Source organism: Mesoplodon densirostris, chromosome 12, assembly GCF_025265405.1.
Source record: "Mesoplodon densirostris isolate mMesDen1 chromosome 12, mMesDen1 primary haplotype, whole genome shotgun sequence".
Classification (NCBI taxonomy): Eukaryota; Metazoa; Chordata; class Mammalia; order Artiodactyla; family Ziphiidae; genus Mesoplodon; species Mesoplodon densirostris.
In genome coordinates, this window is record NC_082672.1 from 51,971,500 (window position 1) to 51,987,407 (window position 15,908).

Genomic DNA, 15,908 nt, shown 5'->3' on the forward strand with positions numbered 1-15,908 from the left:
ATTTTCAGACCTATTCAAGTTTTGTCACTTGTCTCAATGATGTCCTTTATAGCAAATGATCCATTTCAGAATCACACATCATCGCATTTAGTTGACATGTTTCTTTAGTCTCCTTCAGTCTAGAACACTTCTTTAGTTAGTTTTTCCCTGACTTTAAAGATTATAGGCCAATTATTTTGTAGAATGGACCTGAATTTTGGTTGTCTAGTATTTTCTCATTATTAGTTTCAGGTTATGTATCTTAGAGAAGAATTTCACAAAACTGATTCTGTGTTCTTCTCATTGCATTCTGTTAGATGGTATATGATTGCATTTTGTCTCATTGCTGGTGATGTTCACTTATCACCTGATAAGATGTTGTCCACCAGATTTTTTGTATTAGTTTCCTATCATTGCTGTAACAAACCACAACCTTAGTGGCTTAATATTACACAAATTTATAGTTTTGGAGGCCAGACTTCCAAGGGCGGTTTTACTGGGCTAGTGATTGTGTTGGCAGGGCAGGTTCTTTCTGCAGGGTTTAGAATAGAATTCTTGCCTTTTCCAGCTTCTGGAGACAGCCTGTATTCTTTGGTTTGTGGCCTCTCCTTCCATCTTCAAAGAACATCACTCCAGCCTCTGCTCGCATTGTTACATCATCTTCTCTTTGACCCTCCTGCTTCCTTATAAGGACCCCTGTGATTATATTGGGACCACCCAGATAATACAGGATAATCTTCCCATCTCAAATCTTTAATTTAGTCACATCTGTGAAGTCCCTTTTGCCGTGTAAGGTAATATATTCACTGGTTGTGGGTTTTAGGATGTGGTAGACATCTTGACAGGGGGCAATTATTCAGCCTATCACACTTCTCCACTGTAAAATCATTCTTTCCCTTTTGTAATATTTTGTGGGAAGATACTTGGATCTCTGGTTCCCATTCGCGGAGAATGCTATTTAGAAATCAAGATCTGGGTGCTAGGTGTGCTCACTGCTATTGAGATGTCATTGTTCCTAGGTTCACTTAATAGAGTTAGGGAATGTGTATGTATGTGTATAGATCTACATCTATATTTCTATATTAAAAGATATTAATTAGTTCTTACTTATATCTTCAGTTGCACTCTAATACCACAGAGTTCATTCATGTTTTCTAATTTTTCACATATGTAACTCCCTTCTCTGACAGTGAAAAGCGGACTGCAGTTATCCTTAATATATTAACTTACTTGATAATTCTCCCTGCATATTACCAGTCTCCTTTCTGCCACCATCCCTCCCCCTACATGGATCGCTCTTCGCCACACATGTTCTTATACCTCCTGCCACATAGCTCTCTCATGTGGATTCTTTCCTGGAAGCATGGTGATAACAGGGTTGGTGGGCTTCTTATATGGCAGCTTTGGAACATTCTATTATATGCAAAGTTCTTTTACTTACCTGAGATCTCATTTAAGGACTTTGGTTTTGTAGTTTTTTAATATTGTGAAAAAATTTTTATTTAGTTTTAAGCAGCTGGACTCAGTTTAGATGATCTCAGTTTTGTTGGCAACATCCAAAGCATCATAGTCAGTAGCCAGTCGAACATATACCTTCTTCTCTCCATCAGCCCTGATCAGGGTGTTGACCTTGGCCATGTCAGTGTTGTAGAGCTTCATAGACCGTTTGATCTGGTGCTTGTTGGCTTTGACATTCATAATGAGCCCAAGTGTATTGCTGTCTTCTGTCTTCTTCATGACCAACTCCCTGCTCAAGGGAAACTTGATGATGACATAGTGGTTAAGCTTGTCTCTCTTCCAAGGATAAACAGGCTGCCTTTGGGGTGTCTTGAGCCACCCAGAAAGTGGGTAACATGCAATCTTCTTTTTTTGTGTGTGGATATGGATGCTTTTTAGCACTGCCTTCTTGGCCTTCCAAGCTTTTGTTTTTGTCTTTGGCTTTGGAGTGGCATGGGCTTCTTACTTTGCTTTCTATATAACATCTTCATGAAAAGGTAGATTTTTATTTTAAAACTTAGCGAAATTTTTTTAAACTTGGGAGAGTTATTCAAACCAAGTGATTGTGGTGAGCTTAGTAAAACAGTATATGATATGTTGGCTTTGGTTTAATTCCTTTTTAATTGAATTGCAGATTTTTCAGGGGGACTAAAATAATACCTTTTGTTATAACTCTTATATAAACCTATTTTAACTTCTTATGGGTTTGGGTGACTTTTCTCATTTAACATAATTATTTTCATATTTGAAGACTATCATTTCTGCTTGGCTTCCTTAATAAAGTGCACATTCCAACTATTTTGCACTTTTTGTTACTTTTATAGCAGAAGGGGAAGGAGGAGAGAATTTCTCAGAAATTACTGATTATATAACTAAATATTTTGGGTTCAAGTCAGTTTTTAATTTTTTCAGTTAGAAGTTAAGTCTCACATGAAAAATGATTGCCTGGTAGTCGAATAAAATTTTCCAGATAGATCATTTGTTCTAAGTGGTAGAAAATTTAGCCTATCTTGTGAATTTTTCTTAAAAGTTTAAGTAGAGAGTACTTTGATGTTCCAATATAATATTAGCATGATAATGAAGGTTAGTATGGTTTTAACTCTGGTTTTGCCTTCACTGTGGAAACCGTTGAACTATCACCTTATTTTTCTTTTTTTTGACAGAACAAAATCGATTAAAGAATATCAGAAAAGTATATGGAAGATGTATGTGGTATCGTTTACGGTTATTAAAACCTCAGCCAAATATTATTCCTACAGTAAAGTAAGTAATTGATTTCAATAAAAAACATACTTAGTGCTTACTCTTTGCTAGGTATCATATAAAATAGGGGTATAATGATGAATAAAAACATGTGTTTGTAAAGAAATTATAACCTTAGTAGGGGTAAGATGTGATTAGTAAATTTGAGAACAGTCTGAACAGAGTGGTTGAGAAGTTCAAAAGAGAGAGAGTGTACTTCTGACTTGGGGGACGAGGGGAGAAAGAAAAGTCAAATCTTGAAGGAAGATCTTGTATATCTTGTGTCAGGATTTGAATTTTGTCTTAAAGACTATGGAGGAATCTTTAAAAGGTTATCGAAAGCACGGGAGGTGACAGGGTCAAGTTTGCATTTCATGGTGATTGAACTTTTTGAGCACATACTGTGTGCCAGGTGCTGTGCTAGGATTTTACATGTTATCTCATTAGTTTTATGTTAACTTCAAGGTAGATATTTTTGCTTTTTCTCAGATGAGGAAACTGAGACTAAGAAGATGAGGTAACTTGACCAAATACCTGCAGCAAGAAGTGGTGGAGTAGGGACCTAGTTACCCTTTATTTTTGCAGGGCCATCTGCTTAAACAGGCCATTAGCATGTTTAATTAGAGTAGGTGTCTTTGGTTTTTTGAGGCTGTGGGATATGCTGGGTAGCCTGGGCTTTGGACCTTCACCCTAAGTCATCAATTTACAGGTAACAGATGAAACTGAGGGGAAGTGAAAGAGCTGCCATTATTGGAGGACTATATCCTGTGAATTACCTACATATATCTATCCAGTAGGTAGGAGGACAAGACCTAGCAGAGGATATTAGTAAAAGTGGATCCAGTTATTTTTAAAAATTGGTTTAGGGCTTCCTTGGTGGCACAGTGGTTGAGAGTCCGCCTGCCGATGCAGGGGACATGGGTTCGTGCCCCGGTCTGGGAAGATCCCACATGCCGCGGAGCGGCTAGGACCGTGAGCCATGGCCGCTGAGCCTGTGCGTGCGGAGCCTGTGCTCCGCAACGGGAGAGGCCACAGCAGTGAGAGGCCCGCGTACCGCAAAAAAAAAAAAAAAAAAAAAAAAAAAAATTGGTTTAAATGATGATGATAGTTTTCAACATATGTGCCTGGTTTAGTTCTTTTGTAGAGGGAGGGAAATCTTAGCTTTGGTGTTAGGAATTCTTCAATGGTGTGAAACTAAAAGGCACAATTAGTGTTTACAAGAGTAGTTTCATGTTCACTATGTATTCCTTGCTATTACTTCTCATTTTTTGTTTTTTTTTATAAATTTATTTATTTTGGCTGCTTTGGGTCTTCGTTGCTCGCGCGGGCTTTTCTGTAGTTGCGGCAAGCATGGGCTACTCGTTGTTGCGGTGCGTGGGCTTCTCATTCAGTGGCTTCTCTTGTTGCGGAGCACGGGCTCTAGGCACGCAGGCTTTAGTAGTTGTGGCCTGCGGGCACAGTAGTTGTGGGTCACGGGCTCTAGAGCGCAGGCTCAGTGGTTGTGGCGCATGGGCTTAGTTGCTCCGCAGCATGTGGATCTTCCGGGACCAGGGCTCGAACCCATGTCCTGTGCTTTGGCAGGTGGATTCTTAACCACTGCGCTACTAGGGAAGTCCTTGCTTCTCATTTTAAATTAAACTTTTATGAGGCAGCAAGGCAGATATTTTTGGCTTTCCAGTCTCTTCTGTTTTGGGCTTTGGTCAACACATTGTGGGTATCTGAACCTCAGTTCTCAAGAAAAAAAACCCCAACTTTGTGATGTTCTCTTTAATAATTAGTGAAGAGATTTACTTATATAGAAGTACAGATTAATGGATGTTTAAACAAGGAAGAATTAAATAATACTGGTAGAATTTTAGATAAGGTCAGGAACCATCAAAACCACTTTGCTACTTAACCTTGAAGCATTCTTTCAAAATTAAGTAGTCATTGTGTAATACTCTAATTTCTGGAAGTTGCTTAAAAGAAAAAACACAAGACCTCAACTTAATTACTGAAGCTGTATGTAGGGGAAATGTTTGTCTTTTAAGGGAAACCAAACATGTTTTTAAAAAATTGGGCACAGAGCATGATGTAATCTGTTATGTTTCTACTTTTGGTTTGGCTCTCAGGAAATTAGAGTGTGGTTTTATCGGTTGTGGTAGTTTTCATCAGCCTGGGGATTCTGTCATGAACCTCTTCTCTCTTCCCTTTATTCTTTGGCTCAGAGAGCTAGACGCTACATGAAGAGCATCTAACACAGGGTGTAGTGTGTTTTAGGTGTTTTGTTCCCTTTCTCTTCTACCCTTGTTTGCTTTAAAATTTTACTTTAGTGGTTTTCAATTTTACTTTTATCTTTGTTTTTTGAGCTTTGTAGCCTTTTGGGAAAGTTCACAAAACAAAGTGTGGAGTTACTAAGTTTGTGTGGAAATAAAATATATTTTCAAGTGTTCTTTAGCATATTGAGGGTATTAGCAAACTTTGGGTTTGAGTCAAAAGTTACTGTTAAATTATTTTCATTATTCATAAAATAAGTAGTTATTGTGTGCTGTGTATGTGTCAGGTATTATACTAGGCGCTGATATACCGTGAGTAACATACTAACAAGTAAACAAGTGATGATAATAGAGTTTAGTAAGGGTTGTAAGGGGCGGGGAGGGTATGCCATGAAAGAACAGAGGGAGGGCTCTTAACTGGCATGAGATAGAGAAGATTTCCTTGTAAGTGAGGTCCTAGTTGAAAGCTGAGACTTGGGTTAGAGTTACTAATAACAGCAAATAGCTACCATGAATTGGTTGTTTACTATCTGTGAGGCACCTTTTAGGGGCTTTACATACCTAATCTTATTTAATTCTCAGACCCACCCTAAAAGTTGGAAGTTGAATTGTAAAAGGCTAAGCAGCTTGCCAAGATCTCTTAAGTTAATAAGTGGTAAAGTTGGGATTTGACTTCAGGTAGTTTTTGCTCCAGAGCCTATGTTCTTAACTACCTCTCCCTAGATAGCCAGGTAAAAGTGGGAGTATTCCAGGTAGGCCTCCCTCTTCGTCTTTGGACATACAGATAGTATGGAAAGCAGCTTGCAGTATTATGCCCTTAATAAGGTTTAGAGCATTAATTTGGCCAGATAGAAAGAAATTTGCATCTGAGTGCCATCTCTGTTTGTTACTCTGACGTTAGTCAGAACTGAGTAAGATCCTGTCCACGTGCTCAAGGAGTTTGCAACGAGCCAGAGGAGGAAGGTCATGGTTTGTGCTTCTTTGTGACTGTAACCATGGTCTCCCCATTGATCATCTTAACAAGGGTTAAGGATTGCTTCTTGGAGGATAGATAATTTGAGTTGAGTCTTGAAGGATGAATATAGTTTGGATACGCAGCAATGGGGAATGGGAATTCTAGGTTGAAAGACCCAAGAGAGCAAAAGCATAATGGTGGGAAAAGCTTAGGGAACTGTGGGATATGGGGATTTATTTTGTTTGAAATACTAGGGTGATAAAAGTAAGGAGGTAAGTTGGAACTGGATCCTGGAAACTCCAAATAAACACGTTTAAGTTATGTTCCTATCAAGAGAGCTTAAACACACGGAATGTTTTCTTTCTGTATTTGAAAATAGGTCACTTCAGTTTTGTTTGATTAGGTCTCCTATGATTCATTTATGTCTTTGTTTAACAGTTCCTACCTAATGTAACAAACTGTGATACAAAAGGTGTAAAAAAAATTATTCAATTTCATCATTAAAGATAACCACCATCAAGATGATTTATCTTCTATATTTTTACTTATAATAAACTTTTATTTACAAAGAATAGGATTATATTATACATACAGCTTTGAAAGCTGTTTTTCTAATTTAACAGTACAAGGTAGATAATCTTCCACAGCAAATATTTTTAGTGTCTAGATAGTATCTCTCTATGGATGTACTGTTATTTATCTGTTCAGTACTCTATTGATGGACATTTATGTGTGTGTGTTTTCAGCTATTAATTATACCTGTAACCACCCTTTTATACTTTATAAACTTAATTTTAGTTTATTTCCTTCTAAATTTCTTGAAGTGGAATAGATGATAGTTAAAAAGGTATACACTTCTTTAGGGCTTTTGATAGATAACCTTATTGCCAGATATTCCTTCAGAGTGTAGAATGTATGAGAGTTCCTTTTTACCTTAGCCTCTCCTACACTGGTAATATCAATCTTTTAAATATTTTTACTAAATAGAACATATTGAAGAGAAAAGAAATTAGTTTTTTTTCAAACTATATGTTCTTTTATATCTTTTTTTAACCTGTTTTGCACGTCTTTCTATATCTGTTAGCTAAAAATGTTCTATTTTGTGGCTATATCTTGGTTTATTTAATTAGTCTCCTATAAATGGTTTATTTAATTAGTTTCTTATAAATGGACATTAAGGTTGTTTCCAAATTTTTACTGTTATAAACAAGGCTACTTATTCATCTTTGCACAACTGACCCATTATTTTTCATAGTTTATCTTACTAAAAGTGTAATTACAAGGTCAAGAGCAATTCTTTTTTACATTAAATGGTTAACTAAATACTAAGTATTAATATATTTTGATGTAATGGAATGGGTCCAATAAATTAATGAATACATTCACTTCTTACTTAAAATTCTGCAATTAGTAACTGAGAGAATATTATATGCCAGGCACTGCTAGATTCTAGAGAATTCAAAGGTGAAAAAAGATGCTGTCCTTATTGTGTCTTACAACCCAGTGGTTATAGACTTCGAGTCAATAGCACGGTGACATGAGACTGCTTAAGATCGTTTTGTGCCTTGCCATAGTGTCTGTTAGAATCTTAAAGGAAAACCATATAGTTGTATTTATTTATACTTCACTTATCTTTTTTCTAAACAGGAAAATAGTTCTGCTTGCAGGATGGGCATTGTTATTATTCCTTACATACAAAGTTTCCAAAACAGACCGAGAATATCAAGAATACAATCCTTATGAAGTATTAAATTTGGATCCCGTAAGTAGTATTTTATATAGTCCCTTGAAAATACTCTGGGCCCACAGCCTAAAAGAAATTGAGCTGTGCCTAAAGAAATCAGACTCTGGTCAGTTAAAAAAGGTACCTAATCCATTATTATTCTAATGCATATATATTTTTTAAGCCACAGATGTTTATTGCCATCCTATTAAGGGTTGGTTTGTAATTGCTAAAATGTAAAAATATCTGAAGATGAGATGAGAAGTTAGTATATTTTTAAAAGACATTTCTAAGGTTGGTTTAATGCAAAGTTAGAAGCAGGAGGTTTATTTATGTTAGTTGGATGGGACCCTGTGTTAGTTGACACTAAGGCAGTGTGTTGGTGTCTTTGTCATAGAAATTCAGGTTAATCTTGAGTGTACCTGTTAGCTGACTTTCTTTTTTTTTTTTTTTTTTTTTTTCTTTTTGCTGTCTGCGGGCCTCTCACTGTTGTGGCCTCTCCCGTTGCGGAGCACAGGCTCCGGATGCGCAGGCCCAGCGGCCATGGCTCACGGGCCCAGCCGCTCCGCGGCATATGGGATCCTCCCAGACCGGGGCACGAACCCGCATCCCCTGCATCGGCAGGCGGACTCTTAACCACTGCGCCACCAGGGAGGCCCTGACTTTCTTGATTGAACTTGAGTGATGGGTCCCAGTAGAAAATTGGTCTTTTAAGTTAATCAGTGGAAAGTTAGAACTGAAATGAATGCTAGAGATCATCTAGCCTTTTTTCTCATGGAGAAAATGAGGCCTGGAAAATTTGTGTTTTGTCTGGGATCCCATAACTTCTTAGTAACCAAGGTGAATCTAGTGCCCTTTCCATTTTTTCCCCCATACTACTTTTTTTTTTTTACTTCTAGTCTCTCCTCAGTAGATGGCTTGATCCAGAGATTCATATGATACACAGTAAGGAGTGTGTTAATCTTCTAGTTTTCTGCTTTGTAGAAGAAAATTTTGCATATCATCTGAGTTTTCTTATTGTGATGATCATGGTCATCAAGAGAGATTTTTTAAGATTAAAAGGTTTGGGGGCAATTTAATGCCATAAAAAATCAATGTGAAAAATTTATTCACAGAAATTGAATCTAATTAGGAAACAACTAAGGTAAGCTTATTAAGTATTTACTTAATATTAAAATATTGGCAAGCAGGTGAAACCAGAAATTCTTCAGATTTTTTTCTTAGAAAGGAAGTTAACCTTTGATTTGAGCTTTTTTCAGCCAGACTTAATTTACTGTGATCATTCTTTGATATTTAAATGTCACTATCATTTTATTTTATTTAAATGGCATTATATAGTATCAGTCTCAAATCGTCGGTGCCTAGGGTACTGCGTGGCACATACTAGGTGCTCAGTAAAAGAAAATATATTGGACAAAATGAATATTTTTATTTAAAAAATAATGTGGGTGAAATTTATAGGACAAGGTATATATAGGATGAAAACTTCATTTTCTGTTTCTGAAAATATTGAGTAGTTCAATATTTTAAGTTCAAAGTGGGATGGATTATGTTTTTACAGCATTGTGCTTATTTTTACTAAAACGAAGCCTTTTCTTTTAGGGGGCAACAGTAGCAGAAATTAAGAAACAGTATCGTTTGCTGTCACTTAAGTATCATCCAGATAAAGGAGGTGATGAAGTTATGTTCATGAGGATAGCAAAAGCTTATGCAGCGTAAGTATTATAGGACCTGTTACACATTTTTAGGAGTGGTAAAGATAGTTTTCTATTTGAATAAAGTAGTAATAAAATAGTTGTCATACACTTTTATTAAGCGCCTCATATGTTGAGTCTGTCATTTATGGAACTACCTGGCAACCTTGAAGTGTTAATTAGCCAAACCTTAATTTTAAGTAACTTACAGTAGTGCTTTTGCCATGTAAGTTGGTTAAATTAAGTAATAAGTGATGTGTTAATTGAGCTATTTTCAAAGCATCCTGATTAGAAGAGATATACTTGCACCTTGTTTTCATTTCTAGGCTTTTTGTTAGGCTAGATCTATTTCTTTTATTTTGGCTTGTAGCTTGTCTCATTTAAACTGTAAACTAAAGATGAGTTTAATTTTGGGGAAACAAGATAGAGTATATAAAATTTGGAGTAATTCCTTGAGTATTAATATTACAAGAGTTAAAAAGTTAGCTGGACTCTTCAGGAATCAGATATATCCCACACAGCTCTTATGTTGAATTAAAGAGTAAAATACAGACAATATGTTATCTGTTTTTTGAGGACTCGGTGATGTATATAATTTTGTAAGCTAACTTAAAAAATATAAGTAAATAATAGGATATGCAGATATAATAGCAGGCTGTGAAAGTGGAATGTGAATGACAAAAGTTTGGGAAATATCTTGCGCATTTTTGTGCTTAATAAAAGTATATTGACCGTGTCTCCTCTCTGCCTAGCCCGCCCCCCCTTTGTGGATTGCTTGTTATCTATGTGAATATGATTCTGTAATAAAGCAGTACTTTCAGGAGCTTCTGAAGTGTACACTACATTTTCTTTTCCTCGCAGCAGACGTCCTCCAGATTGCTGTCTTTCAGTTGGTGTCTCCTTTTCGCCTTTTTTCAGTGTGTCTCCTTTAAGCATTTACCCTTGTTGCACAAGTATTGCAGTGCCTTAGTTGCTGTCTTCAGGTAATTTAAGAACTGAAGATTTCCAGAGGAAGTCAGATAGCCTTGGTTTCCCTGTATAATTGTCCACCCCACCCAGAGCTTTAGCTATTGTTTCTTTCAACTTTCTGTCTCCTAATCAGATTCTTTTCCCCAAAATAATTAGTAGTTTTAATTTTAGTGCTTTTGGTACAGTTATTTCCACCCCCCCCCCCCCGAGTTTTCAGGTATTGTAACACTTTCAAGTTCATGATTTTGTTCTCAGGTTACTGGAAATCTGACTCTATGATGTATGGTCACTATTCTAAGAAGTACAGAAGAATAATATATGGCCTTTGGTTTTAACTCAGTTACATGTTCAAGATGTAGAATGTTTTGTATGTAAAATGTCTTAAATAGTTGATGGTCTATCAGACAAATGAAGAATTAAAATGATTATGGGACCCGGAACTTTGAGTTATTGTAACTTGTACAAGTATAACTAGATTAGTTAAAAGGGTGCATTTTACTGAATATAGGTTCTGAGTGATTGAAGCTGCAATCTTATGTATAACTCTACCAGCCTAAGTTATGTAATTCAAGCAACTTGTAGAATGCAGTTATAAAAAACTCATCATCTACAAAGTTTTTCAGAATTTGCCTTGGTTATTCAGGCTGGTTTCTCTTCCCTTATTCACTCATTATAATAAACAAGCTGGGTCATTCCTATTTCTTCAGACCAGATTGTAACTTAAAGGAAAGGAGGTATGGTTATTTTTGAGGAGTTAGACCAACTATTGATATCTGATTCATTCTTCTGGATATAGTTGGGATTTTGCTTTTGGGTGTAAAATCTATGTTTAAACTACTTTATAACAAGTGGGCAGCATGATTTACATCCTTAAAGATATTTTGATTTTTAAAAAGTATGTTTTCATGTGTTCTTACAATGAATATGTAACTTAGCTCTACATAGCCAACTCAGGCCCCTCACATATAATTTAGTGAAAGCATTCTCTGGGTTAGGATTTATAAACTGAGGTCCCTGAAACTGTATACAGAACTTATGTGTGTTTGTAAATGTGCATTTTTTTCCAGGGCAGGAGGGGCATAGGTTTCATTAGATTCCTAATAGGATCTATGATATAACCTCCCTCCCCCAAAGTCAAGGGGTATAATCATGTTTAGGAAGCTTTATACTCACTGAATTTAAAAAAATTATGTTAGCACCATTGGTATTGTTTAAGCTTGTTATATATAAATTATACTGAAATCACATAGCTTTTAAGTACCTTAAGTGTTAGGAATGGATACTGAAGCACTAATAAGTAGCCAAAAATCAGTTGCTTTCTTACACTGACTTTTTAAAAAATGGATAATTCCTTTGAGTATACAGGATGGTTACACAACAGTTGTACAAATGGTTTAATGAAAGAGTTAATGGAATTTTAATCAGGTGTGTATGCAGGTTGAAAAATCAAGTGCTTCTCTGATGAGAGCTGTGCTTTATTTTGTAAAACCTAAGGGCATTGTATAGAGAACAGAACAGTTTATGGTGCTGCCATCATTAGAAAGTCAGGAGGGGACAGAGATAATTATTTTGGGGAAAAGACTGATTAGGAGACAGAAAATTGAAAGAAACAATAGCTAAAGCTCTGGGTGGGGTGGACAATTGTACAGGGGAACAAAGGCAAAAGTTTTTGAAAAACATTCCTCCCTTAGCAGAAAGGAATCTTAGCACCACTGCTTATTAACTTGCAGTCTCTCTAATAATGCCTTTCATTGGCTCCTGTATTTTACTGCAGCCTTAGGTCAAACAGTGTAAGTGGAGTTATAGTTGAATAAGGACTAAAGACATCAAGGTTCTTGTTTTCATAAATGACCAAATCGATAAGTTTAAAAATATTTTCAAATCATTGAAAAATTTTGCAATTTTATGAAGGTTCTTCTGCATTCTCTCTCTCAATTGGAGCTTTGTTGAATAGAAAATTCATTGTATCTTAAGTGCATATGTTCTGGGAAATAGAAATATGGCTAAAATTAGATTTGGACATAAACACACTCTTTTGCCAGTTGGTCTGCAAGAATGCCTTCCTTATTATGTTATTGGTCATTTTGTGTGTATGTGTCTGCCTTGTCTCCTTAGCAGCATTGTAAAGGTTTTGAAGGAATTGAAAATTTCTTTTCATTTTTTTTTTTTTTAACATCTATACTGGGACCTGGAATAAAACTACTCTCACCCTGTGCCTTGAGCCATTGCCTAGGTCAGGGGTTGTATTTATGTTTAGGTGTTTAAAAAATCACTGTCACTTTCGTATTGCTTGGGTTAAGCAGCTGTTGCTTTAGCAGGTATTTTCTTAGTCTTGCTGGAAGTTGGCTTAGGAGAAAATTGTGATCTTAGCACAATGCAAATGACCTTTTCCAAAGCAGTGGAATTTTATAGGTGTTATTATTTTTTTTTGAGACTGTGGTGCCAGTTTTGGAGGGATTATTATTAATCATGTATTGTTTATATTTAAAAATAGATACATATCATTATTAAAGTAATAACATGCCTATTGAAGAAATTTTGGGAAATATCTGAGCATATAAGATTTTTAAAAGTAACCTATAATCCTTCCTCCCTGCCTCCTTAGAAAATGTAGTAGCCTTTAAAGTTAAATCTTCTGGCTAGAACTGGCTAAACCTGAGAACCCATGGGCCAACTAGGAATTTGTATCTGGGCTCAATAGTTAGCATTTTCTGTTAATGCTGAATTTCTTATCTTCCTCTCCCCCTTTTTTTTCTGATTTCAGAGAGTTCTTTTCTTGATTCTCTGAAATTATCTTTAAGAAGTAAGTTGGTTAGTTAATGGAGTTTGTGTATATGAGTACTTATTTTTCAGATATGGCTTTCTAATTTTGCACCTTTGTTCCTTTTATGCTAGTTTAACTGATGAAGAGTCCCGGAAAAATTGGGAAGAGTTTGGAAATCCAGATGGGCCTCAAGGTGTGGTAAATGATGATTAAAAAATACTGGGGTTATGATATGTGTATATTATAAAAATGTTAACTAGATTGAAAAGAATGTTTTGATTTTCTTAGTTTGTGAATAGGAAAATTACAACCACAAGGAGTTAAACAAATATGTAAATTGAGTTCTCTTTAATTAATTTTTACTTTATTATTCTTTCTAGAGATTGGTTTGAAAGATAGAACTTTGATTGATTTGATGAGGAAAGTAGTCACTGTCATTATTCTTCGTTTCCAGTTAGTAGTTGATAAAAATTGGATGAAAAAAATCTGTTTTTCTTTACTGACTAAACATTTTCTCATATATTCATAGTGTTTACATAAACTTAGGACATATAAAAGCATTTAAGTGTTCTGGGAAAAAGGAATTCACATACTTAGAATTTTTTTTTCTTCTGGAAAAATTTAAAATTTCAAATATAAACCATGTCCATCAACTTTTGTGTAATGGAAACACATAATAAAATAATCTTAAAGCTTTTTTGGAGGGGGTGGGGAGACGGAATTTGGGGATATAAAGAAATAAAACTGGAAACGGAGACTCTTCAAAAATATTCTTCCTATTTTAGCCACAAGCTTTGGAATTGCCCTGCCAGCTTGGATAGTTGACCAGAAAAATTCAATTTTGGTGAGTACATTTAAATAAGACACTATAATGTGTTCGATATATCTTGGTAATATAAAGAGAGCTTTACAAAGAAAATGCTGTATGCTGTTTTCAATTTAACTGTGTATTGTGAAAACTGTTTTTGCATAATGGAGAAAAGAATCGTTTCCTATTATTAGGTTGTTGGTTTGGGGCAGTATGTTCTAGTGTAGGGTTCCCCCCCACACTGTTTAAGGAATTCCTTACAGTTGTGGTGATTTCTTGTGGAGGTGGTTTCAGATTGGGTCCTACCCTTGGTTTAGGGAACCACTGTTTTTTTATGGTATCTACATTTATCTTAAGTAGCGCTCAAAATTTAAGTTATCTTTTATTCCACATTTACCCAGGCTAAATTAATTTTAACGTGTGCTAACATAATGATATATATTACATATGGTACTTCAGGAGACAGCAGGATATCAGACTTCAGTCCGTAACAGAGGCTGAAACTCTGAAAACGTCAGGAATTATCCTAACCTATTGTTCAGGAATTCCCTACTTCTCCTTTCTTGAAAATAATTATCTAGGAGCTATCTTTTTTTTTTTTTTTTTTTTGCTGTACGCAGGCCTCTCACTGTTGTGGCCTCTCCTGTTGTGGGGCACAGGCTCCGGACGCGCAGGCTCAGCGGCCATGGCTCACGGGCCCAGCCGCTCCGCGGCATGTGGGATCCTCCCAGACCAGGGCACGAGCCCCTGTCCCCTGCATCGGCAGGCGGACTCTCAACCACTGCGCCACCAGGGAAGCCCCTAGGAGCTATCTTTGAAGCAATAAAAAAATCCATGTTTTGTTTTGAAAATGGCTATTTAGTGTTATTTTATGGCTATTTATTTACATGTTATTTTCCAGGGTATATAGTTGCTGTATATAAGCATGTTTATTATGCTTAGGGTTATTCAGGGAATACTAGAGAAGAGAAAAGATAGTTAGCTACCAGATTTGAGATCAAGCAGTAGGACAGAAATCTAAGACCAATAGATAGAAATTACATGCAAACAGAACATTATGTGTTCTGTTTGATATTTAGGCAAAGAAACCAGCTTCTACCATTTATTTCCAAGGCACTAACTACTTGCCAAGGTGTGGATATATAATACAGTTGACCCTTGGACAACAGGGGCTTGAACTGTGTGGGTCCACTTAATACGTGGATTTTTTTGATAAATACGGACTACAGTACTGCACAATCCATGGTTGGTTGAATCTGCGGATGCAGAACCACAGGTAATGGGGGCCAACTCTGAAGTTAGAGGTGGATTTTCCACTGCAAGGAGGTTGGGGAGCCAAGCCCCACATTGTTCAAGGGTCAGCTGAAGTTGGCCCTCCCTTTCGGCATGTTTTGCATCCATGGATAAAGAGGCCCTACTCTTTTATCACCACTTTATATAAAGGACTTGAGCATCCCTGAATTTTGCTATCCTTGGGGGCCTTAAAACCAGTTCCCCACGGATACCGAGGGTTGACTATATATGCTGCAGGTTCCCTATCTGCAAAAGGAAAATAATAATGGTACCTTCCTCTTAGAGTTTGAACATGAGGATTAAATAAAGTACTGCATGAGGAGTGCTTTTAATAGTGCCTCCCCCATGTAAGCCTCAAAGTAAGTGTTCATGGATGTTGTCATAATTTACCTGATGAAGGCCATAATTTTTTCTTTCCTTTTCAATTCAAGGTTTTACTTGTCTATGGATTGGCATTCATGGTTATCCTTCCAGTTGTTGTGGTAAGTTCCAACTCTTTTTATTAACATTTTTTAGGGGACGGAATCGGTGCATGCTTTGGAGTCTCCTTATAAGATTGTAATTTGTATTAGAATATAATCCATTAATCCTCGAATTTTAAGAATCTTATATTCAGTTATACTTTAAAGGTCTTCTAAAGGTGACATATCTTTATATGTTAAAATGAATCTCCTCCTGATCCAAAAATTACACATAAATGAGATAGTACAGATGTATTTAGAATTTAAA

At 36.1% G+C, this 15,908-nt stretch overlaps 1 protein-coding gene and 1 pseudogene across 1 annotated transcript in view; one reads left to right on the plus strand and one right to left on the minus strand.

Annotated features, from left to right (window-relative positions):
• The window catches only part of SEC63 (SEC63 homolog, protein translocation regulator), a 65,415-nt gene that overhangs the window by 18,711 nt on the left and 30,796 nt on the right, over positions 1-15,908 (plus strand). The window contains exons 2-7 of the mRNA XM_060115075.1: positions 2,640-2,739; positions 7,576-7,690; positions 9,254-9,366; positions 13,210-13,271; positions 13,864-13,922; positions 15,611-15,661. Of these exons, the coding sequence (XP_059971058.1) occupies positions 2,640-2,739; positions 7,576-7,690; positions 9,254-9,366; positions 13,210-13,271; positions 13,864-13,922; positions 15,611-15,661 (500 nt within the window). The remainder of the gene's footprint in view (positions 1-2,639; positions 2,740-7,575; positions 7,691-9,253; positions 9,367-13,209; positions 13,272-13,863; positions 13,923-15,610; positions 15,662-15,908) is intronic.
• On the minus strand, positions 1,507-2,455 carry LOC132500395 (large ribosomal subunit protein uL23-like; annotated as a pseudogene).